The 24,104-nt window shown below is 41.2% G+C and overlaps 4 protein-coding genes across 8 annotated transcripts; 2 read left to right on the forward strand and 2 right to left on the reverse strand.

Annotated features, from left to right (window-relative positions):
• The first annotated feature begins 4,826 nt into the window (after positions 1–4,826).
• Positions 4,827–10,472, forward strand: LOC6496444 (gamma-1-syntrophin). 2 transcript variants are annotated; one of them, XM_001960886.4, is made up of 10 exons: positions 4,827–5,563; positions 7,436–7,500; positions 7,556–7,702; positions 7,761–8,046; positions 8,105–8,269; positions 8,340–8,524; positions 8,593–8,751; positions 8,812–9,036; positions 9,097–9,300; positions 9,361–10,472. In XM_001960886.4, exons 2-10 carry the CDS (start codon positions 7,441–7,443, stop codon positions 9,469–9,471), a joined length of 1,542 nt encoding a protein of 513 aa, XP_001960922.1. In that variant the 5' UTR covers positions 4,827–5,563; positions 7,436–7,440; the 3' UTR covers positions 9,472–10,472. The 2 variants fall into 2 exon arrangements, with proteins under 2 accessions (XP_001960922.1, XP_032306493.1); XM_032450602.2 differs by lacking the exon at positions 4,827–5,563 and adding an exon at positions 6,759–7,289.
• Positions 10,473–11,221: 749 nt separating this feature from the next.
• On the reverse strand, positions 11,222–17,882 carry LOC6494123 (sodium-dependent dopamine transporter). The gene is made up of 8 exons (XM_032450601.2): positions 17,581–17,882; positions 16,396–16,669; positions 13,902–14,036; positions 13,692–13,846; positions 13,465–13,631; positions 13,030–13,407; positions 12,729–12,966; positions 11,222–12,672 (listed from the first exon to the last, which is right to left on the reverse strand). Exons 2-8 carry the CDS (start codon positions 16,574–16,576, stop codon positions 12,043–12,045), a joined length of 1,884 nt encoding a protein of 627 aa, XP_032306492.1. The 5' UTR covers positions 16,577–16,669; positions 17,581–17,882; the 3' UTR covers positions 11,222–12,042.
• A 729-nt stretch (positions 17,883–18,611) lies between these two features.
• On the forward strand, positions 18,612–23,006 carry LOC6496445 (serine/threonine-protein kinase SBK1). 4 transcript variants are annotated; one of them, XM_032450570.2, is made up of 7 exons: positions 18,612–18,878; positions 19,446–19,682; positions 20,503–20,764; positions 20,828–20,927; positions 21,214–21,396; positions 21,452–21,938; positions 22,006–23,006. In XM_032450570.2, exons 2-7 carry the CDS (start codon positions 19,626–19,628, stop codon positions 22,684–22,686), a joined length of 1,770 nt encoding a protein of 589 aa, XP_032306461.1. In that variant the 5' UTR covers positions 18,612–18,878; positions 19,446–19,625; the 3' UTR covers positions 22,687–23,006. The 4 variants fall into 4 exon arrangements, with proteins under 4 accessions (XP_032306461.1, XP_032306462.1, XP_001960924.1 ...); XM_032450571.2 differs by having other exon boundaries at positions 19,460–19,682; XM_001960888.4 differs by lacking the exon at positions 18,612–18,878 and having other exon boundaries at positions 22,006–22,381; positions 22,730–23,006.
• Positions 23,007–23,073: 67 nt separating this feature from the next.
• LOC6494122 (40S ribosomal protein S15) lies at positions 23,074–24,073 on the reverse strand. The gene is made up of 5 exons (XM_001960889.4): positions 24,051–24,073; positions 23,895–23,957; positions 23,656–23,744; positions 23,370–23,592; positions 23,074–23,257 (listed from the first exon to the last, which is right to left on the reverse strand). The coding sequence occupies exons 2-5, from the start codon at positions 23,901–23,903 to the stop codon at positions 23,132–23,134; spliced, it is 447 nt and encodes a 148-aa protein (XP_001960925.1). The 5' UTR covers positions 23,904–23,957; positions 24,051–24,073; the 3' UTR covers positions 23,074–23,131.
• Between the last annotated feature and the right edge of the window lie 31 nt (positions 24,074–24,104).

A 24,104-nucleotide genomic window follows, 5' to 3' on the forward strand; every position in this document is an offset into this window, starting at 1 on the left:
GTTTTCCATCTGCACAAAACAAAAAAAAAGGAAACACACGTACTCTCTGGTCAGTTGAAAAACTCGCAGCTATAAAATACGGCAGTCATGGTAAAGTTTTATTTGTCTGAATTTTTAGACCCAGCTACCCAGCCTCGTATAGCTACACAGAGAAAAAATTGTTGATATGAATAAGATAAATTCAAAAGAAATCTAGTAATACATGCCTACGCTCATACGTTTTAGATGCGAAGTTGTTACATTTTAATACACCTAATGAGAATATCCTTTCATCTTTTTGCAACTTGTAGCAGTTCTTTGGCTTGCATTATTTGATTAGCCATACTTAATGAAATTTTTTTGCGGGCTTGTCATACTTAGATACTTATGGTACGTATACATATGTCTCCCGGATAGAGGCATCATAATTCTTTGGCAAACTTACGCGCAAGTTGGATAATGAGGGAATGTCGGACAATAAGGCGAACTTTATGCTAACTTTAACAAACTCTCCATCTCTGGTCATCAATTTACCGATGGTCGGAATGGGAAAAAGTATGTAATTGCATTGGCCGCATGAAAGGAAATCATTAATGACATACCGCTGCGGTGCTTAAAAGGGGGTAGCAAGGTTAGTGAAATGGGTGTGATGGTCGTTGGGCGGATGGAAAGATTTTATGAACAATTCACGCTTTTCTTGCTGGCAAGAAGCGAACAAAGTTTAGTCGGGTGGAAGGGCAAGGAGAAATTTAAGCTGGACAATATATTTTCTTCGGAAAGTGCAGTGCCTGCATCCGCCCCAAAGGCCCGCCCTTCTATTGGCCCATGCCCCTGATCCTTTCAGCTCCCGCGCTCTTATTAGCAGGGTCCTTGTTTGCCTTTTCTCTGTGTTATACTTTTTTGCCCCGCTCCTTTTTCGCGCTCTAGTGTTGTGGTTTCCTTTTTCTAGGAGAGTGATGACTACACCGCTAATAAAAATGATTTTTATGGATTAAATTATATTTTGATATGAAACAAGCTTAATAATCAATTTAAAGGTATTCTATTTAAACTATATTATTTTATAATTTAAGGAATAAATATAAATAATCAGAAGATATGTTAGTTTTTTCTGTGTCCCAACTATTGAAGCGTTTTGGCCGCACAGCAACAAAGCGCGAATTACCGCCCTTTGTGCACTTTGAACGCCATGTTGCCGTTTTTATCGTTCTGCTTCTTCTCATCCTTCATCGTCCTTATTCCTTGCAATCCCCTTCCGCCACTCTCAGCCCTTCTCCCAGGCCTCCTTGTCATTGCAGCTGCCAAGTAATTGCCCAGCACCATAGCCGGCGCCAAAGAGTGCAGCGAGTCTCATTGAGGCGGGTAATTGATTTATGTATTTATACTGATTTTTTAATTAATTTATAAGCTTTGCTCTGGACTTGGGCTCTGGTCTGCTCTGTTCAGCCCTCGACTGCTCTGGTGCGAAGCCCAAAATGCTATTTAATGGCAAAGTGCGTAAATCAATTGCCGATGGATGCCTGTAGCAATAATAACCTTTTTCACAGCTTATTATGGCAACTATTTCTATGGATCGTAAATCAGTCGACTATCAAGCGACTATGTAAGTGGAATATTTAATTAATACGCGCCAAGATAAATGCCACTGAGTTGAATGCAGTGAGTAATTAAATTATAGTTTTTTGTCCTGGCAGAGGCATCTTCCAGCTGCAAATTAGATATCCGTGCGGACTAATGGATTAGTTAATTGATTTAAATCTTTCTTCATTAGTGTTTGATATTAATTATTTCTATTTCTATTTCACCTTTCTATCATTCTATGGCAGGAAATGTTTGATTTTTTCATTTGTTTTTCAATTATTTTATTTTGTTTAAAGGCAACAACTGAAATAGTTTAAAAAACATGCCACAATTATTTGTCAGCCATGAGCAATATTTTAGATTTCGCTGTGTGTTCATAAATTCCAGGCATTTCTTACCAGTTTTTTTCCCCATAGTGGTAGGTGGGCGTGGCATAGGCTGTCCACTCTTTATTAGCAATACAAATGCAAACAAACTGCACACACCATGCAGCCACAAACACACTCAATTCGTGAGTGCGAGTGGGTGTGCATTTCCGCTGGGGACGCGTATGTTAATCCTTGTTGGTCCTGTTGTTGCTGTTAATGTTGTCGTTGTCGTTGTTGCGTTTGCGTTTGCGTGCATATGAAAATTAAAATTGTTGACAATTGTCATTTTTTTCGCATTGCTGTTGTTGTCATTGTGTTGTCAGCGTTGTTACCGCGGTTGTTGTGGCACACAACCAAACCGACCCCACCCACTCAGATCCCTTGCCACTCCTTGCTGCCGCTGCCACTGCCACACGCAACTAACCGCATTTTGATTGCCATGCATTCGACCGAATCGTGCTCGTTGCTAAATTGAAAGCATTTTCCGTGCCGTGAATCTCGGTTAGCAGCGAAAAAAAACAGGAAAAAAATGAAAAAAACAGCAAAAATACGCAGAAACCGGAGAAACCGTAGAAAGAACGGAAGTTGTCGCTGGCGTGTTGCATGCGTGGTCTGCATCCCCAGAGTGCCAGGCCTCCCCCATAGCCCCCTAGAGCTCCAGATGTGATCCTGCCTCCAGCCTCCGTTTCCTCGGCGATTTGTTTGCTTGCTCAGCTCATCGTATGGTCGGGTGTGAAACTGCATTAAAATTGGTTATCCTGTAGGTGACAACCATCCAATCAGCCGGAATATACATATATCATATAATAACACGAGAAGAAATCATAAAAATAATTATTTTTAGTTTATATTCCAGATAGAACTTCACGATGGCAAGACACAGACTGTAGCTTCGTTGGCCGCCTTGAGTAAACTATTATAAATATTTAAAATGTATTTTCTTCAGTGCAGAAATGACGAGACGGCGCCTTGGCTCTAACTCAATTGATTTGCTAATGTTCCGGAGGTGCTAAGACCAGAATCAGGCTTAATTAAGTTTTTGTGTTGCTGTTGCTATGGCTCTGAGTGCGTCTCTCCGTGTGTGTGGCTGAGTACCCTTGAGGCGGTCTAGGATTTTGGAACATCTTGTGTCTTGTATCTGAAAGATAGTACCAGGAAGCTTCGGCAGTCGTGGCAGCTGCCAGACGGAAATCTCGCTCAAGTTCATTGAGCCACACAATAACATAATTATTCAATTACACGATGTTCCTGCTTTGCTCGTTGATTTGGCTGGAGTTTAAAAAAAAAAGAAATAAGTAGGAAATAACATAGTACGGCTTAGACTGTAATCGTTTTGACCAAAAATCAACAAGCGAGCGACTAATGCAATTACAGGAATCCAGGCAAAGGATATGCGGAGTTGAAAAGGGCAAACTCTTGGCCAAAATTCGGAATGGTAGACCAACATTTGCTCAGGCCATAAATTCCCAACATTTGCCAATGCCAATAAGTTGGGGCCTGGGCCAAAGTTTTACATTGGCAACCGAAAAATATGCAAAGCAGTCATAATTTTACTTTAGAACCGAAATATTTTCGAACGAAATTGTTAGCAAAGAAACTTTTTTATGCATCAACTAATTTCAATCAGCTAACAAAAATGTGTTGCTGCCCTGCTCCGGCAACCGCAGAAGAGAGCGGGCAATCCCAGCTGGAAAGGGAAAGGATAGGGAATCTAAAGGCAAAAGCGTCGAAAACAAACGAAAAACTTTTGTCAATAATGCCGACGATGTTGTTGTGGCTTCCTTTGTTTCCTAGTGTTGTTGTCGCTTTTCTTAGTGTAGTTGCCATCACCACCAATGTCTTAAATCCCAACTGATTGCGCTGAGTGGCAGTGACAATCAAAGAGGTGGCTGTTGGCTGTTAAGCCTCGTCCTGGCCATCTCGAAATGATCCAATGCACCTGCACCCCCCACCTGCCCTGGCAAAACCATTACGGCAATCAGCATCCCAGTCTGTCAACTGTCACTAAAGTTGGCCAGAAGTTCAGGATGACAATCAAAATGTATTTTTATTATGGCATTTAAATATTGCACTTCTCTGAACCAAATTAGCAAGCCTGAAACCTAGTTTTGTTCTCTAAACTTTTGGTCCCGAAGCCTAATACTAAGATATCTATTTTTCCCATTATAATGTAGATTTCTTATCAACTTTGGCCAAAGTAGGCATCTAAATTAATGGGCAAGGAAGTCGAAAAGGCCGAAATTTAAGTACTAACCGCTCCTCACCTGCCAAAGTGTGAGCCATGAGGCTTTCACCTTGGCTAATACATTAATTAACTTTCCCCTCCATTCATTGTGTTAGATCGCCCCTTATTTGCCGGCTTATCACTTAGCCGGGTCGGAAATTCGGGTCGGGGCCAAAAACAAACGTTACCCTGGCCCTATTTTCATTCTGGTTAACAATCACAACAAAAATTGGGGGGGGCGAAAACTTTTAATGAGCCAACGCGGCTGATTCAGCGTTCTAATTAACATTTAACGAGTATTTCGTTGAATTCACAATTGGAATAAGTCTCAATATGGTCGCCCTACGCCATTTTATTTCATGATATACCTATAGATTTCTATCGAAAAGTTTATGACCTACTGCAGAGGTTTCTTATTTAATTTTATTAAAGTTTTTGTAGAGTTGAAAAAAAGGTAATATGCTGCCAACCTCATAAGGCTTGTGGGTCCTGTAGGGCAATATATGTAACTAAGTTTGTAATTAAAAATAAGCATACGCATAAATAACAATTAACTATATAATATAATTAACTAATTAATTATAAAAAAAAACACAATTGACAAACCACGAAAATTCATTTCCATCTAAAGTCTTAAACAACCTCGTATTCTTTCGAAAGGAAAATTTTAAGAAAAATTAGTAATTTTGAACGGGAACCGCTTTCTAATGTCTATATTTACTTTCTACATCTCTTAATTTTTTCCCCAATCTACAAAAAATCTTAAACAAGAACCTGATGAAACTTTCGACAACCTTGGGAAAAGCTTTCGCCTGGGAATTTCTACTTTCTAGAGAATACTTTCACCAAAGAGAAAGTTCTAAAGTAGTACGGCAGAGCTTTGGAAGTTGGCCGAATGGAGCTGGCTAACCCCAAACTGAAAACCAAACATATGGCCTGCAGGCTGCACAAAGCTGTGCTGCTGCTAAGCGGGGGAGAGAGAACGGCGAGAGAATACGGTCGGCAGGCGCCGCATTTACGGCGGACCTCTCAGTTCTCAATTCGCTCGCCTTTGGGAACGTTGTGCTCTGGACCGCTCTGGAAGGAACTGAATCGCCTTCGAGCCGAGGAGTACAGCCAACACATATATAGAAATATAAATTTATACTGAAGTGGGCAAAAGTGTGACAAACAGAAAGTTAGCATACTTTTGTGAGCTGTGATTTGAACAAATCGAGGGTTCAAAAGCCGCCCTCCCATGAACCCAAAGATCCGCAATGTGAAAATGTGACCCAATTGAAAACGTGAAAAACGATTTAGCCCAGTGCCCTGAGCCCAGAAAAACAACAACAACAACAGCAGCGAAGTCGGGTCGCAGATATATATTGTATATAAATATATATATCTAAAGTACATCTGTCAATAAAAGGAGGTAATCCCAATACCGATTGTGGGCGCGGTGGAGTTGTTTAGCAAACACACATAAATTAATAATCAACGTTCTGGCCTGAGGCGAGTGGGTATCGGTTATGTGAAAAACAGTGTGTGTGTGCGTGTGCGTTTTCCTTTGCGTGTATGGGAGTGTGAGTGTGCGTGTGTTTGTTTTACTTACTGCCAGAGCTGCAAAAAAAAAAGTTCAATCGCTGAAACTTCAGGCAAACCGCCCGAAACGTTTCGCCTACAATATGCTGCTCTTTTCCCAAAGCACAGCTGATTCTCGAAGCCCTCAATCTTGATCCGAACATGTTGGCTTGTTTGGTTTGAAGCAGGCAGCCCCCACCCTGCCCCTAGTGGAAATCTGACTCCACTAGAAACTCCACTACCCACTCCCGGCCATGTTAACGCTTTTACGGCTTTACGGTTCTGGAGCACGCACGCAAGGGCAGCCCAACGTGCACACGAAATAAAGCCATAATCAGAGGTAACCCGGGACAACACTACGTATGCGTGTTCCCCTAGGTCCGTTGACTGACCAATAGCTCGTTGCTATGACACTAGGACAATGGCCGAAAAATCGCGACATTTTGGCAATATTTGAGACTCTGCACTGGAAAATAAAGCTATTTTTTGGGACTAGGGAATATATTTTATCAAGAGTTGGCATAAACTATAAAAATATTTAATAATTCTGTTTAAAAATATTTATCTTTGAAAAAAGTAAAGTTTTAGAACTGTTTAATAATGAATATTTTTGCAATTGTACCAATTCGCTTTGCAAAATATATTTCCATCAAAACAATATCCGTTTTTTCCAAACATTCCTGGAATAACCATTTAACAAACCACACATATAACAACAAATCTTTTCCCCAACGAATGCCAATTTTTTTCAATCTCAAATCCCATTGCGACCGGCACCAGATGCACAAATTTCGAGCGCCCTTCGAAATACTCAACCCCGAAAGCAACACCTATTTATGGAGCACAAGTGGTTAGCCGAAATACTTTTTCTGCCCTCCCATTCCGGGGGACCAGTTGCAGCCACACTTCAGCATTCAGCAGCACTCAGCACCAATAACAATAACAGCAAGAAAAACACCAGCAGATGGGGCACACTTCAATGTGTTTTCACTCATATTTGGTTTTTCCGGTAGCATATTTATTTTCCACTTTAATGGAAAACATATGGATGTCGGAGCATTTCTTCCACGGAACTGCCAGTCATAGGTATTCCGTGGATCATTTCGATCCAAAAGAATATCTCTATTGCATTGGGCCGCTGACTGATTGCGTTTAATTGTTTCTAATTGCATGTGTAATTTAATTAAGGCAATTACACGATTCACCTTGAACTATCACAGTACGCGGGTAAACGTAATTCAATATTCTTCACTGAAGATTGCATTTGCGTTGGTTTACTCAACTACGGTACGTCGGGATGTTCGTATAAATTGGCAATCGATAATGGCAACCGGAGACCCGGCTACCCGTTTTGATTGCACTCGTTTCCACTGTCCATTGCCATGGCCACAATAATGTTAACAATGAAGGCAAAAAGTTCCCAGAACTCGCCTGCTTTCTGGGGCAACTTGATTGGCGGCCGCCGTATCGGCTAACATTCATTTCCATCTCTTTATTGCCACAAGTCATGGAACATTTCAGTATTTATAGTGAGTTATTTAATGCAGGAGTCACTCAAATCAAGGTTGATTACGAAGGTGCAATTGAAAACTAAGATTTAAGCCTAAAAAATACAAAGAATTTATGGAATAGCTAAGAATAGAACTCTCATATTTCCAGGCAAATTCATAAATCTTTCTTGAAAAATTCGTATAATCCCAATAATTTCTTTGCACCATTTTAGGAATTATGAAGGTCTCTGACACCATGGCTACGCCAATAGAAGAAAAACTAGATCAAAACCTTAAGGTAAAACATAAATAACTGATTAATGCTAATCTGAAATGAATAATTAATACAACAGGTGCGAACTGGCATGGTCCATGTGAGCGATGGCAAGAGCAGACCCGAGCCCCTGAGGCTAAATCTGACCATGGAGTTGCTTTCCCTTCAAAAGTTGGAAGTAGTCACTCCAACCAGTCATCCCAATGGACCGCCCATGGAATCAAAGGTTAGTTATGATTTCGGGATAGTAAAGTGAAAAAGGATTAATATTTATTATACTTTAGGAGCGCATGGTGCAAATAACGCGCCAAAAGCAAGGCGGTCTGGGACTGAGCATAAAAGGGGGAGCCGAGCACAAGTTGCCCATCTTAATATCGCGAATTTATAAGGATCAGGCGGCGGATATCACGGGTCAGCTGTTTGTGGGCGATGCCATTATAAAGGTGAACGGGGAGTATATCACGGCATGTCCCCACGACGACGCAGTGAATATTCTACGAAATGCCGGTGATATTGTAGTGCTCACTGTGAAACACTATCGTGCTGCCACGCCTTTTCTTCAAAAGCAATGTAAGTTATGAAGATTTTTTTTAGTTCTATTGTAAATAAAATATTTTATCCATTTCAGTAACCAAAGATACACCCGACTCTGACAATGATGCCACCTGTGCAGAACTGAAGGCCGACGAGGGCTACAAGTCCTCCGTCAATAGTGGAACCATTAGTCGGAGTTGCAGTCGCCCCATGTCGATATGCTCGGAGCCCGAGAAACGCTGGACGGATGTGGTGGCAGGTAATAAATACTTTTGTTTATACCTTTTTGATTAATTACATAACAGCCTATTTGACAATCCCTCGTTTAGTGCCCCTAATGATGGCTTATGTAACGAGATATATTTACGGAACCGATAAGCTGCGTCAAAATGCCTTTGAGGTTCGGGGCTTGAATGGTGTTACAACCGGTGTGATACACTGCGATGAGCTGGCTATACTCAGTCAGTGGCTTAAACTGATCACGGACAATGTTGTGGGCCTAACGCATCTTCAGGTGAGATAATAATGAATACAAATGCATATTTTTAAGATTTATGCTAATTTTTTCTTTGGAACTAACAGATGAAGTTATACAACCGAAATTTCGCTGTTGGAGAGCGCATTGAATACATGGGTTGGGTTAATGAGGGCGTCATCAATAACAATATATCTTGGCAGAGTTACAAGCCCAGGTTTTTATTGCTTAAAGGTACCGAAGTGATGCTCTTTGAAACGCCACCTGTAAGACTGTCAACCTGTTATAATCATTTGAAGTTTTTGTAAAATCTTTTGACTTTTTAGTTAAATGTGGCTGGAATTAGTAAAGCTTTGGTGGTTTACAAGGTATATCAGACCATGTTCCGGATCGTAAAGGAATCTGAAACAGTAGATAGTCGCCAGCATTGTTTTTTACTGCAAAGTTCTGGACATGAGCCCCGGTATTTGAGTGTGGAAACCCGACAAGAGCTTTTGAGGATTGAGAATAGTTGGAATGCTGCCATTGTCACAAGTGTGATTAAGTTGGGCGTAAGTTCTTTTTAATTAAAAAATTATTTAAAATACTTTATATATTTTTGTATATTTTAGCGCAAGACATTTGCTGTCTCGCATCATGGCAAAAGTGGTGGACTTACTCTGGACTGGCAGGCAGGATTTTCGCTTACCGAAGGAGCTGACTCCGCCGTGGTATGGCAGTATAAGTTTTCGCAGTTAAGAGGATCCAGCGACGATGGCAAGTCGAAGCTGAAGTTACATTTTCAGGATCACGACAGTCGGGCAATAGAAACAAAGGTACGGTTTTAGTTCTAAGTTCATACGATAATTACTTATAGTATTCTGTTTCTTTTCTAGGAACTGGAATGCCAAGTCCTTCAGAGTCTGCTCTTCTGCATGCACGCTTTTCTCACCGCCAAGGTGGCCTCAGTGGATCCAGCGTTTCTGAGCTCAATCCAACAGACTTAAACAGACGGATTCTAGGACTTACAAGTAGTATGATATTCGTAAAGTGCATAGCAAATAATTCGAATATAGATGTTGGACTAGGTATCTCATATATGGTGTCTGCATGTACTTATTATAAACGAGTACGCGTATATACATATGTTGATCTGAATGATTGTAATTGGATACTGATACGGATATTGATATATTTATAGCGCTGATAAAACTGAAAGTGAAATCTCTTGGTGCATTACAGTAAATTTTAAGCATACATAAGGCAATTACTTTAGGCATTTTTCCTATTGCGTAGAATTTGTACCAAAAATAATTGAAAGAAATTCATATTGTTTATAATCGAATTGTTTCCCAAATGTAGCCTTTATAGTTAAATTACTTATAACCTTACTTATGAAAAGATAAAACCAACCTAGGTCTGCCGATTCTGAATGTCAGAAGATAATGTCGCTTTTGCTATGAACTGAATGGGTTCTGATCAGGGCCTCTAAGGCTTTATTCCGTGTTGTATCCTCTAGACTAATTTCACCAAAAGTTGATCGAAATTTAATCGAATTATTAAAAATTAAAAAAAATTGTTTTGTGTGCGCTCTAATGAAAATTTAATTTTCGACAAAATGGAAAAAAACGAATGCTTTAAAAACGGATTGAATGTTATTTTCTACTGAAGTAATAGCTGATATCATAATAGATATTTATGAAATATATATATAAATATAACATCCACCGAACAAATCTCAATGCACAGAAGTAATATGAATTAGATTTTATAACTGTTATAGATCTAACCAAAGCCAGTTAAGTGATTCCATCAGACACTCACTTAGGTCATTTGTCAATTCAGAAAGTGTCTTTCCGGGACGAGATCGCATTTGTTGCTTATACATATTGCATTGTATGTATTGATTTTAAAAGTTATTGCACAACATAACGTACATCTACATAAAAACGAATTAGTTAGCGAATTATCAACGAGCACAAAAAAAAAATATCATATAATATGTAAACACAAGAATATCAAGTTGGCGCCAACCCCCTATCTCCCTGCCCAGCCCCCAACAAAGTATCTCTACAACTACCATATGATAAAAGCAAAAGAAAAATATATATATATCTATACTCCGTATACCAAAGATGAACAAAATCAGAATCAAAAGTATTTACTGTACATAGGCTTAGCTCTATTGGGTTAGAACCTGTTCTATAGAACCAAAAACTATACCATAACCAAGATAAGCTATAAAATCTATACAGTTCACGAAACGAAATCAAACTAGATGGCACCCTAATCGCAACCCAAATCCAAAGACCCGACCAACATACGTAATCTGCAAACACCGCAAATGTTATACGAGTATCAATTACCAGGGAGTTAGAGCTCCCTCATCCGAATTAATCATGCATATTATACATAATATATATTTTTAATGCAGAGGCTTACATAGTGCTACAAACATATATACATACACACAGAAAAAAATATGTACCCAAAACCTAAGAATACTTATTAAAAAGCTGAGATTCTGTGAAAGCATTCAATATTTATCCAAAAACTGCGCTACTTGATACAAATCATTGATGTGGGAACCATTTGAGTTGGTTTTGTTATTAGGCCTTCTTTACTTTTATACGTTAATAAAAGAAATTAATGTACAAGGAAACCAAAGCATTAAAATTGAAATAAAACCCCGAAATATCTAATCCAAAATGTCAAAGAGTTTCATTCAAACCAGCCCAGAGAAAATCACAAAAGCGGTTTTTCAGTAACTGAAAATATAATAATTTATTTCAACAAATTGAAACAGAACTCATGGCTGTTAGTTCTGCTTCAGTGTGGAAGAAACATTTCAAAGAAACTTTAAATATCTTCTAGAGCTATATACAGAAATAATTATTTAACAGGGAATTCAACTGCCCATTGCTTACCTAAAATGGCTGTTTTAGGCAAACAATCGTAGTTTGTGGTGGGATGGGTTATAATTTTAAAATAAACCTTTGCATATGGCAGAATCGTCTCATGGCTGTTTGAGGCGATTCTGTTGATCAACTGTGGCAGCATTTGCTTTTGCTTCAGTTCCATAAGATATCCTATAACGTGTTTAAAGCTTTTACTTCATTGATTTTTGTTTATGTACAGATTCTATGCCCGAATCATCGTTTGAGCTGCGATCGTGTCGTTAATTCCATTGGCATATGCAAACATTCTTGTGGCGTATTTTGGTTAAATTGTGTGGATTAGACGACATTCGGTTGTGATATTATCTACACAGCATTTTAAATATCAATATGTTGGTATTGCGTATGCTATAGCTTTGCATTTTAAACGTACAAACTACAAGCTAGTCTTAACTTAGGACTCCTCTTGTTTTCTATTTAGTTATGTGTATGTGTATTTACTTTTTAATGCCGAAACCTAAGTACGTTGTTTGCGAAATTTGCCGATCCTGACGGATCTCTTGCCTAATGTCAAATCAAAAAGACTAACTTTATAGCAATGCAACAAGTACGTGAACGTGAGTTGTTGGTAAATTTCCAAATCTAAACGTAATAAACTTGAAATCTGGCCATCGGTCGAACTCAGACATCGACGGGATCCTTTGCGGTCTCCGTAACGGTCAGTCGCACCACAGTGATCTCGGTGGTGACTCCATTTACGACCATAGCCATCGATTGCTGATCCCGCCACGGAGTGGTCAAAGTGGTCAGCCTCTGCCTGAAGCTGCCCGGCGTGGACAGAAGCTTGAAGATTGCCACCGTAGGTATCATCACCACCGACGATCCCGCTATGCACCATCCCAGCGCATTGGCCCAACTGGGATAAGTATAATCCGCATAGGTTAGTGGCTCGTAGCCGATCAGGCCATAAACGGTGATGAAGAGCAAGAAGATTGGAGCCACAAAGCGCCAGCACACCTGCCAGTACCTGCCCGGCGGAAAACCAATCATGTCCCTAATATCCTCGCTGAAGCGATTGGTGCCGTAGATCCAGGACACGGCAATGGCCTCGAAGAACACGGCCACTAGGATCGAGTAGCCGGCGGCATAGCGGTCCAGCAGGTGGAAGAAGTAGAAGCCGCCCTGCGTGCAGCTGGCCAATCCAACCACAAAGTACAGGGAAAAGAGCCCGGCCACAAACAGCTCTCTATTTTTCCGGATCTTGGGGAATTCGTCGCTCAAGGCGGTGATGATGGCCTCAGATCCTCCAAACTATGAGAAAAGTTATTCAATCCAATACTTAACAATGGAAAATATCACACACTTACCGAACTGTCCAAGCCCAAGGTGAGCAGCATCATAAAGAATATCAGAGCCCAGAAAGTACTGGCTGGCATGGTGGCAATGGCAGCTGGATAAACCACAAATACCAGTCCTGGTCCCTCGGTGGCCACATCCTCGATTCTCACTCCCAATGTGTGGGCCATGTAGCCCAGCACCGAGAATATCACAAATCCAGCCACGAAACTGGTGGCTGAATTGATGAAACTGGTTAGCAAAGCATCCCTACCAGAACAAGAAATAATGTAATCATTTCCAATTTAAAAGTATCCACCTTCCTGCCCTTACTTGTAGACATTATTGTGATATTTATTGTAGGAGGCATAAGCTAGCAGGACTCCGAAACCAGGACCCAAGGAGAAGAACACTTGAGTGGCAGCATCCACCCATACCTCTGCCTTATAAATGGCGCTGAAATTGGGCGTGAGATAATACTGTATACCCAGGAAGGATCCTGGCAATGTGAGACCCCTTATCAGGAGAATCAACAAGACCACATAGGGAAAAAGGGCGGTGAACCACACAACCTTGCCGGAAGTGCTAATTCCCTTCCACAGAGAGAAGTAGCAAATAAGATAGACAATCAGCAGGCAGAGTGCCATGTCCCATTTAATGGCACCCAAATCGTGGATGCCCTCGCTCTGATTCAGCTCTAGAATATAGCGGCTGTGGTAATAAAATAAGTTAGGATTTTCAAAACCGGAAGTATATCATATTACTCACTTAAAATACTCGGAGGCAGCTGACTGAAAGCCCTCAATATGGCCTGTAGGTGCCTCCAAACTTGAACTATTGGCATAAGATTCATTGAACAGGCTCTGATTACTTGCGCTATAAAAATCACTATAATTGCTCAACAATGCCACTCGGGACGCATTTTGGCTTTCAAACTATAGTAAAAACAAAATATCAAGACATTTATTAAACTCAAAGACAACCCTTTAACTTACTGGTTTACAATTTGGAGTATTCCAAATATTATTACAAGACGTCCAGGGAAGCGAACTTGTAAAGGATGCAAAAAAGAAACGCAACGACCAGGCAATAATCACATTGTAGTAGAAGTCTACATAGAATGCTATTAGAACCACAGCATATCCAATTCCTAGAGAAAGATAAACCCAAATTAAAACAATGTATAGAGGATTTAAGCCACTTACCTTTGAAAAGTGGCACTAAGCGACCCCAGCATGTGATGGCTCCCTTACGATTGTGCTGTCCCAGAGCCAATTCCATGTAGAATAGAGGAATACCTCCGACCACCAACATAATGCAATAGGGCACAAGAAAAGCGCCTGAAATTTAATTAAAATAGGTATTGATTCCTTCTAAATATTTAAGCTCCTTCTTATCATTTTAAGGAATTATTATCCCTCAAATTCCGTTGACATTAACCATGGTTACATGCAACTTAACCGTGAATGCAATCAATAACTTGTTTATGATAATAATGATTGCATAACCTACACACATTGAGACTGACCCGTGTCACAGGTCCTGCATTGTTCGCCCAAACATGATTACAAACATATTTACACCATAGACACCAGCACCATACTTTTATGTATGTTCGATGGTACACAAAATCAAATTGTTTTACAAGTGCCTCTCTAAGGACATTTTAAAAACATTAACAGCAGCCTGGCAAGCCGATGGCCCGATGGCGCAGAGAAGGGGGTGTCATAGCTGGGCTGTCTCATGCAGCAATCTCCGCCACCTCGGGCCAAAACCCCGCCACTCCACCTCTCCACATCCGGCACAAATGCGCCCAGAGCCAACCCTCGGCTGCCACCCACTTTTGGGTCTGACAATTGGTAGAGTGCCATCGATACTTTGTTGAGTGACAGGGGATGATGTTTTTATGATTTGATTATGTCTATTAGCAGGCAAAGTGGCCGACAAAATCGTCTACGGCCATTATATACCAACGTACATCTGTTCGAGTATATATAGGCATGGGTGGTCCTATGTACGTAGCTACAAAGGCGCTTCCTTCTGTCGTGTCAATTATGTTCAAAATGTAAAACAAAAACGTCTAAAATAAAGTCGAGGCATCTATGACGCCCCGGCACTGCTGTTGAAGCCATAATTTCCGTTGCTTCAAGTGCATTTCCCCATTTCCCAACAGCTTGTCCGGGGCACAGTGCAAAAATATGTGACCCTAACTCAATTCCCTAGCCAAATTCGTTTCTGTCCCAGTTTTGGGTGAACTATTAATTTTGTCCTTTCTATTTTGAGCGAGGAATTCAATGGTATGAGTTTTTTTATAGATATACAAGTTTTACTTTCTATCTATTGATATACATTATATATGATATATATTTTTTAAACCTGAAAACTTTAACATGTTTCAATTCATATTTAATGTACATCAGGATACGTGTTCCGCGATCTAAACTAGAAAGTAAGCTAAGAAAGTACTTTCTGCCTGGATTTTAAGCATAATCCTGGACATTGTGGCTGGCACAGCCTGTTGCTGCCACCAAAGCTGCTGCCACTTGCGAGTTGCAAGAAAATGGGAAAGAGAATAAATAATACCATCTAAGCTGTGGCAATAATCGCAACCTGAGCGAGTCCTGGTGGTCCTGGCAACAGCCAGGCGAAAAAAATGTGAAACTTAAGCTGGAGCCTTGCGCTGATTGAAGGCAATGAAGCGTATAAATATAACCATTTATTATTATGATTTTAAAGGCAAACCCCGAGAGTTCGACGGGGGGAAAAAATCATAAAATAGTAATAACTATATCGAAGGGTCGGAGAGTCACTTTTATTCGGGACGCAACAGCCGAAAAGTGCCGCAATCATCCGGAGAGGTGGGGATGAGGACATGTTTCGCACATGAATTTCCCACAATGCGATGGGAAAGTGCTCCAGCAACAAAAGCCTAGAAAGCATAGCTCTGAACTCCACATAAGCAGGCTGACATATTGCCAGGAAAGTGCGGTGAAAGCGGGGTGAAAGCGAATAAAAAGGGGGTAAGAAGGCCAAATGCGATTATGACTGCCAGATTTAGTTGTCATACAGAAGCACTTAACTTTTGGAATTGTTTTGAATGATGGCGTTGACGACGAGGATCAGAAAGAGTGTGTGCCCTTTACCGCATTTCCGTTTCCTCCCGTCTCCACCGAATTGACAAAGGAAGCTGCCACGCCCCTTTCAGCAATGCTTAGCCGCCCCCTTTTGACAGCACTTCGCACCACTTTGACAAAGTGTTAACAAGGCCGAAAGGGAAAGAGAAAGGCGCCAAGCGGAAAGTGGAAAGGAAAAAAAAAGCGGAAAACGTTGGGTTCCGGGACCAAGCTCAATGATGTGTAAAGCCATATAAATTATTTTCACTCAGCCTGAACGATTCACGAAATGTCTTTATCCTCTAATTGGCCAGTTCGCCCATAGAAAATATATGAGTTTTTCGATTGCCAAATAGCAGTCGTCTATGACACGCAGATCTTAAGGATAATAAACCAAAAGTTACTTTGAGAATGTTTTATATGAGTTATTACCTAGATCTTTATTTATTTCTTAAAATATATCCATTTTCAAAAAAATTTAAATTGAACTAGAAAATATTGATTTTTAAGAACTTTAAGATTATTGTACATGAAATTCTAGATTCTAGAAACAAGATTGAATAGGATTATGATTTCCTCTACTTACCACCGCCATTTTTGTAGCACAAATAGGGAAATCTCCAGACGTTTGCTAAATCGACGGCGAATCCAATAACCGACAATAAAAAATCCACTTTGCCGCTCCATGTTTCGCGCTCGTCGCTGATGCTATTGTTATCGTTATCGTGTGGCGTGGGCGTCTTTGACTTATGTCCCGTTGGTGACATCTGCGACTATATCTAACCCGTCGTGTCCTTGACCCAAAACGTGTCGATATGTTCGACCACGCCGATTCGATTCCCGCCGCCGCACTTTGAAATCTGTGAAAATCAAGATATTTCAATGATTCGGTCAGACAGTCACCAGCAAATCTCCCGGAAATATCACGCAGCCCCGGTATCATACAGAAATCCCACTTTTCCGCCTCTTCAGTCATCCATGGATGCCACGAGTGTGTGTCCAAGGCACTTCAGAACCTGTTTGGCAACGACATGTGCTCACCCAGCCCTTGAAGAGCTCGTTGGCACATTACGCATACGACAGGTGGTCATGTTCAAACACACTGGCCAGCAAACACTTGACCATCCACACCACAGAACAGGCATTTACATGCATATAAGGCAAGTGTGCTTATTGGTATATCGCCCGCTCGGAAATCTTTGCGTGCAAATAAAACCACAAACACGTCAAATAATTAATCTGATCTACTTAATTCTTCCCCGCCGACTTTAATTGCCCCAGACTTGTGATCAATTAAGCGCAATGCAGATTGAGTGTTTCAAGTGCTCGACGGGTTTAGCCAGAGCTTTTGCTTTATTTATGAGAAACTACAATTAGTTGGGCTTCTTATGCCCGACTTGATGGTAATCTCAGTCGGAGAAATCGTGAGAGGAATTATTCATAAATGGTGATGAAAGAATTATTTGTATTTTCATAAGAATCTTTTAAATAATTCTGAATAATATGTATTTGTTTTGAGTCATTATAGATTCAATATGAAATATTAAATTTAAATTTAAAAAGAGTGAAACTACTCTCAGAAAACTTTTTTTTCTGCAAGAAAATCGATTGGAACGTACATTCTTAAATTCTGGAAATGAAAAGTTCAAGTTAACAATTCAAATTCACTTTTTATACCTTTTTTAAACTATTTGATGACATTAAACTTTCTTTTATTAATTTTTTATGCTTTTTTTAAGCACTAAAACTGCTAAAAATCACAATTACTCACCCAATAAGTTACCAAATTCAATTCATATACTTGGTCCAATCCATTGTTAAATAATCCTTAAGAGCTTTCAAAAAGTATCCCGAAAACGCAGGGAAAATGCTCCACAACCAATATTGAAATTGCCAACCCGAAATATCACTTCACACACATTGGCCGAGTTTTTGGAAAAATTTGAGGTACCAACTTGAGGTCTGATGAAAAATTCAAATGGAATTTAAAGTTGAATTGTGAATCGAATCGGAGCTGTTGCGCCTTCGGTGACATGCGAGCGTTTGCAAGTGGCTGCTGGCCAGCTGCGACTTTTATAGCCCGCGACAAGTGGTTACCGTTACCGTTATGTTGCATCTCTTATCACACGCATACATGCCCCTTGGCCACTTATGTGCGGAAAACTTTTATATGGGTGTGAGTGTGTCAAGCGCAGCGAAGTTGAACCTCTAGAGCTGGAAGCCCAAAGTTGAAAGACCAAAACCAAAAGTCGCATGCGCCAAGGAAACGTCGACGGAACCGGAACGGAAGTAACCAATTAGAGTTGCCTTACTTATACAGTGACGGCTCTGCATGTACAACAAGTGCGTGTGTAAATGGCTGCCATGAATGTATTGGTGCTGGCTCTTCACTGTGTAGTGTATGTGAGCGTTGCCTGTTGGTCTGCTCTGTTAAGAGAGGATGCTGTCTGTTAACTCACTGTTAAAGTGTCGAAATTTAGGGGGACTTTGAGTTTGTTTTTTCTCTATAAAAACATATAGTTTCTCGGCAAAATTTTTGTTATAAGAATTATGATAGTTTTTTCTTTTAAATTACAAGCTATTTTTTTAAATATTACTTATTAACAATTACAAAAATTAAATTTAATGTGGAAAGTATTTAACAGTGTAAAGTTCACTGTTATTAGCCATTTTGTAAAATGGCTTTCTTCTTTGCCCACGAACTTTATTGTAAAATTCTCTCATTCTCAAATCCCTTAGTGCCCCAAACATATTTCGAAATTCTTTCGAAAACGCTCGCTTGCATTGCTCAGAATATCTTTTTTTAAATCAAAACCCGAGAGCAGTTGGCAACGAGCGGTCGTGTATATCGGATGGGTCATAGCGCAGATTCTTTTGAATTTATTCCAGAATAGTGCAGCGGTATTAATACATACACACACACACCTACAAGTGTGTGTGGCAAGCGAGCGCAGTTAACGGTTTTGTTGCGGTGCGTGTAGAGATGCGTGAATATAAAGATCGTTCTGCTGGATACAAATGATTCGATATAGTGTCGGTTCGGGCCAAAAATCACACACTTTCGAAAAGGTTTTTATATAAGAGGCAAGCAAGCGGGCATTATTTTTAATTTAGCTGTTGATATTATGCATAAAGCGAGAAGAGAGAAAACAAGCATCAAAACAGAACAGAATAGAATTGAACAGAAGCCGGGAGAGTGACGACTACGAGATTTCTGGCCTGGTTCTGAAATCTTCGCTAGTGGCGAGAGATTTCAAATTCCTGCCGTCTGTGTATGTGTCCAAATATTTATATGTGCACACACGCTCCTCGCTCGGTGGATTATTATTTTGTTTTTGGTGAATTTCCACTAGCCGCAGTGCAATCCCATGTCCCATGTCCGTTTACCAGGAAGCAAAAATGTAAATCCCCTCCCGAACAGCCGCCAATCCATTCATATCTTAATTTACTTTAGCTGCGTGCAGAAGCAGCAACAACAAAAGCCAAGACAAAAAGATAAAGATACTAGCAGGCATAAAGGAATCCCACAGATATAGAAATGATTTCCTTTGGTACTGCTGCTGTTGCTGCTGCTGCTGCTGCTGTCGCTATAAATATTTACAACGCTGCTGCTGTATACAAAATGTAAATATGTAGATACATTCTGGTAGATACATTCGCGTACATAAACTGTTTCAATTATTTTATTGGCCTGCTCATGGACAAAGTAAAGCCGAATTGGAAGTGAATCAAGTGATGTGAAGTGAATTATAAACAAAATTTTTAACTGGAAGAATATTTCTGATTCAAGAAAAAGCTCCTATGTAAACAGTCAATATGTCGAAGAAGCCACGTGGACACATTCACAAAATTCGAGAGTTTGAATTGGAAAAGGTGAGTATATATTCCCTATATAGTACATATATTTGATTCTATTAAAATGTCCAAACTCTGTAGTGCCAAACTTGTACGCACATCGTTTGACCAATTATTATTATTTTGTGATTTATATCGAAATAAACAAATAGATATAGAAAGGTATCAAGACTTCGACTTGTCCCAGTCGCGTCTTGATCGGTGAGATGGGCATGTTGCCAATAATCTCTTCCCCGGGAAATCGTCTACAATGCGCCGGGGAAAATGCCATGTTACCGATTAGATTTCTGATCATTAAAAACAAACAGCAATAGGCATCGGTCTCGTCTCGGTCTCGATCTCGAATACAGTAATGTTTAATAGGTCTAGGTAACGCATACTATATCTATAGACATGTGCCTATACATCTGTACGTTTAATTGTTCTGTTTTAGTTGAGGAGGGTCTCAAACGAGGTGTACCGATTTACATAGAACTATAGCCTTTGATTCTACCGTATCGAAAGCCACTTAATTTGTAGGTGATTGTTAATGATTTAATTCCATTTTTAGAAGTTTACTTAATGTCAAGGTTTGTTCTTGAGAACCTTAAAAGTGCTCGCATTTTATTGGGAAACCAAAAGAACAATTTCTTTTCTTGCAAGCCTTTGTAGCTTCTTCTAAAAATGATTTTCTTGGTTTCTTGAAATGTTGGCCAAATAATTGATACCGACAGGTTTCCGAGAACGAGCACCATAACATTTCCTTTAACCATTAGTTTGATCAGAATCCAAAATGAATACATTGATGTATAGTTTCTATACCAAATCACAGCTATTTTAATATCCCATCTATATATAGATCCAGCTTGTGGACGAGTTTGATATCATACAGATTGTCGGTGAAGGATGGTTCGGAAAGATACTACTGGTCGAGCACCGGGGATCCCAGACCGAAATGGTCTTAAAGGCTGTGCCCAAACCCTATGTGACCCTGCGGGACTTCTACAGGGAATTCCATTATGGACTCCATTTGGGTGTACATCGACATATTGTAACTACCTACGATGTGGCCTTTGAGACAGCCGGATTTTACGTTTTTACCCAAGAATATGCTCCGCTTGGTGAGTTTTTGCTATAATTTCTCTTAAATAAAGCCATGTTATAGAGAATTCCGTTATTTTTAGGGGATCTCACATCGAACGTGACCGACTCGGGCGTTGGCGAAGTTTACAGCAAGCGTGTGGCCAAACAGCTGGCTTCGGCCATAGACTACATGCATTCAAAGTGAGTTTTACCAAAAATTGATTTTCTTTCTTATAATGTTAAGGTTTTTGAATTTACTGATGAATAATAAAATACAATATGATGCATACTTCTTCTTCGGCCATTAACCGCCATTTTGAGTGTTTCTCATGTTAAAATTACTCATACGACCAGTGGCCTGTTAACATTACTCATACGACCTGTGTCCCATATTTCGAAAACTATTGTAAGATTTTTCAATAAAAGACATCTTCAAAAAGTATCTTGTCAAGTTACCTAATATATTATTAAAAAACTAATGTTTTAGAGACATAGTGCATCGGGACATAAAATTGGACAACGTGCTTATCTACCGCTCGGATTTTCAGCGCATTAAGCTCTGCGATTTCGGGGAATCATATCCCACCGGTTCCGTTGTGGAGCGGCGTAACGAGTGGCTGCCGTACAGTCCCCCTGAAGTATTAGAAATCAAACCTGAGGGTAGTTACAAGTAAGTCTTCAAATTAAAATGACCAAGCAATTTAACCAACTTCCGACTCTTCCAGAGCCGATCCTAGCCACGATGTGTGGCAGTTTGGCATCGTGATCTTTGTGTGCCTGACCGGATGTTTGCCCTGGCAGAAGGCTGCCTCGGATGACCCTCGCTATGTTCGGTATTTGGCCTGGCAGGGCGGTCTAATGATGATGCCTCTGAGACGCACCCCGCGTCTCTTCAAACTCCTAACGTCCAATGCCCAGCGCATGTTCAAGCGCTTCTTTGCCAGGATCTCCAACCGCCCGAAGAGCCTGGCTGATGTGACCAAGTTCCTAGATGACCGCTGGCTGGCCAAGACCGCACAGAAGGAAATGGCCGAATACGAGACCGACGAGCTGTGCCCGTCCATGTACTCCTTCCACAGCAGCCCAGATGAGAAGAATCGACTGCTGTATACCCTGGCCGATTGCGGGATAGAAACGAATGTGGATCGGCAGCAGAAGAAGAATCGCATCAAAGACTGGATTGAGTCGTCCATCATTACAGAGGAGGATGAGGTGAGATCATGCCGATATCAGCCTTCAGATAACCAAACTTTTTACACATTATCTCTGTTTTATTTAGGAGGAGAACGAAGAAACCAATTCTGCCTCCCCGTCTTCATCTGTATCCAGGGAGCCACTGCCCGGACACATTTCCTCGCTGCGCAAGCAGACGTCAAACACCCAGGAGCCGAGCGCCAAGGAGATCAAGAGCACCCTGAAAGATGCCACCCAGAAGCACTTTGATCCGAGAACGGGGGCCCTGCAGCAGGGTCCCAGCGAGATGGGCCAGGTTGGCATGTCGTATTCCAAGTCCGCCAGTCCCTCCTCCAACTACAGCACCACAGCCTCCACATTAAACAATGCGGATAGCCTGATGACTTTGGGATCGCGGCAGGACCTTTTGGCCAGCAACCTGACCATGTATACGTCCATGGAAACGGAGCTGAATCGTCTAGGTGAGGCTGATCCACGTATGATCCAGCGCTCGCTCAGCAGCACTCCCTTGCTAACCAAAAACACCACCACCTTTGATGTAAACACCTCCCCCGCCACCAAAAACTCCATAGGTGTGGGCACCCGTAGCTCGAGTCGTAGCATCCTTAAGTCCTCCATCGTTACCGCCGCTTATCCCGCTTTGGGCGTCTTTAACCTTCACAACCAGAGTAATAGCCTGCATCAGCTAAACCAGCACCTCCAAACCACCAGCGCAACCGCAAGCGCGGGCTTTTCCCCAAACGGCAGCTCGTTCTTTAGGCGATGATCCACCACCGCCGGCTAGCCACTAATCCTTGCCGCACTTTCAGAGCTTTGCGATGCCAGGCACTCGAGCAGCTACGCTAACCTCCTCCCGTATGCTTCTCAAGTTAAAGACAGCGCCTATGGATCGGCCGATGTGAGCGAGATGACCACGAGCAGGAGTCCAAGGGGCGCCCCAGTTATGAAAGACACGGCCTACGACCGCATCGGGAGCAGCAGCCAGAACATCGCCCGGCGCCAGCGCAGATAGCTCCATATCCCAGCCAGCGGGATAGCAGCAACTGATTTAAAAGTTCCAATAAATAGATAACGTACATTTCTTAAGTTTCATCCACTCCTTTACTTTTCTTGGTTCGGGCAGATCATCGCAATATAAAGAAACGCGACAAAGTTCTTATAAAAGTACGTTTCATTTATTACGCATCAAAATCCCAAAATATGAGCAGCGCTCACTTCAGAGGAATAAAACGGGAGCTGTGGGTGGCACCAATACCGGGACGACCGTGCTTGACGGGCTTGTAGGTCAGGGCGAACTCGCCCAGGTAGTGACCGATCATCTCGGGCTTGACCTCCACCTGTGGAGTGAAGATAATGTTTGTTATTGTTTTGTTAAAGGTTTCTCCAAGACTAGGATGTTTTCTAATGGGGAAAAGCCATCCATAGTTCCAAAAATGACACCGCACTCACCTGTCCGAAGTCCTTGCCGTTGTAGACGCCAATGATGGAGCCGGTCATCTCGGGGACGATGATCATGTTCCTAAGATGGGTCTTCACGATCTCGGGCTTCTCATTTGGGGGAGCCTCCTTCTTGGCCTTGCGCAGCTTCTTGATCAGAGCCATTGGCTTGCGCTTCAGGCCGCGGGAGAAACGCCTGCGGGCACGGCTGTGCATCAGCTCAACCAGCTGGTTGCTATTTGTGATAGGAAACCGCATGTTAAGAAAGCGTTTAAAGCATATTGTTAATCAAACTCACTTGGGCATGTCCAGAAGCTGGTCCAAGTCCACACCACGGTAGGTGAACTTCTTGAAGGTACGCTTCTTCTTCAGATTTTCATCGACTTGCTGCAAGTTGAAAATAACCGGTATTAGTTATCTATCCCATTAGGAACTCACAAATAACACTTGGAAGGCGTGCATTAGGCAGTTTGTATTGCATTTTGGCAAATCCCCGCACGGATGCCAAATGTTATCTGGGATCGGAAGTATAATTACATCGGCCATTTTAATGTAGGTTTTTTGGATGTGGCGACTTCCGCGTTAAACTCCAAGTCGGATCTAATTGAAAAAAACAATCCAATTAGTTAAAACACACTTAAAAATAGTAAAAAATGCGAAAATTGTGCACAAAGCCACGTGGGGAGTACTTGCCTTGCCGAAACGAGAGGTTAAAAAGAAAGAGACCAGATTGTTGTTAGGCGAGCA

Source organism: Drosophila ananassae, chromosome 3L (genome assembly GCF_017639315.1).
Source record: "Drosophila ananassae strain 14024-0371.13 chromosome 3L, ASM1763931v2, whole genome shotgun sequence".
Classification (NCBI taxonomy): Eukaryota; Metazoa; Arthropoda; class Insecta; order Diptera; family Drosophilidae; genus Drosophila; species Drosophila ananassae.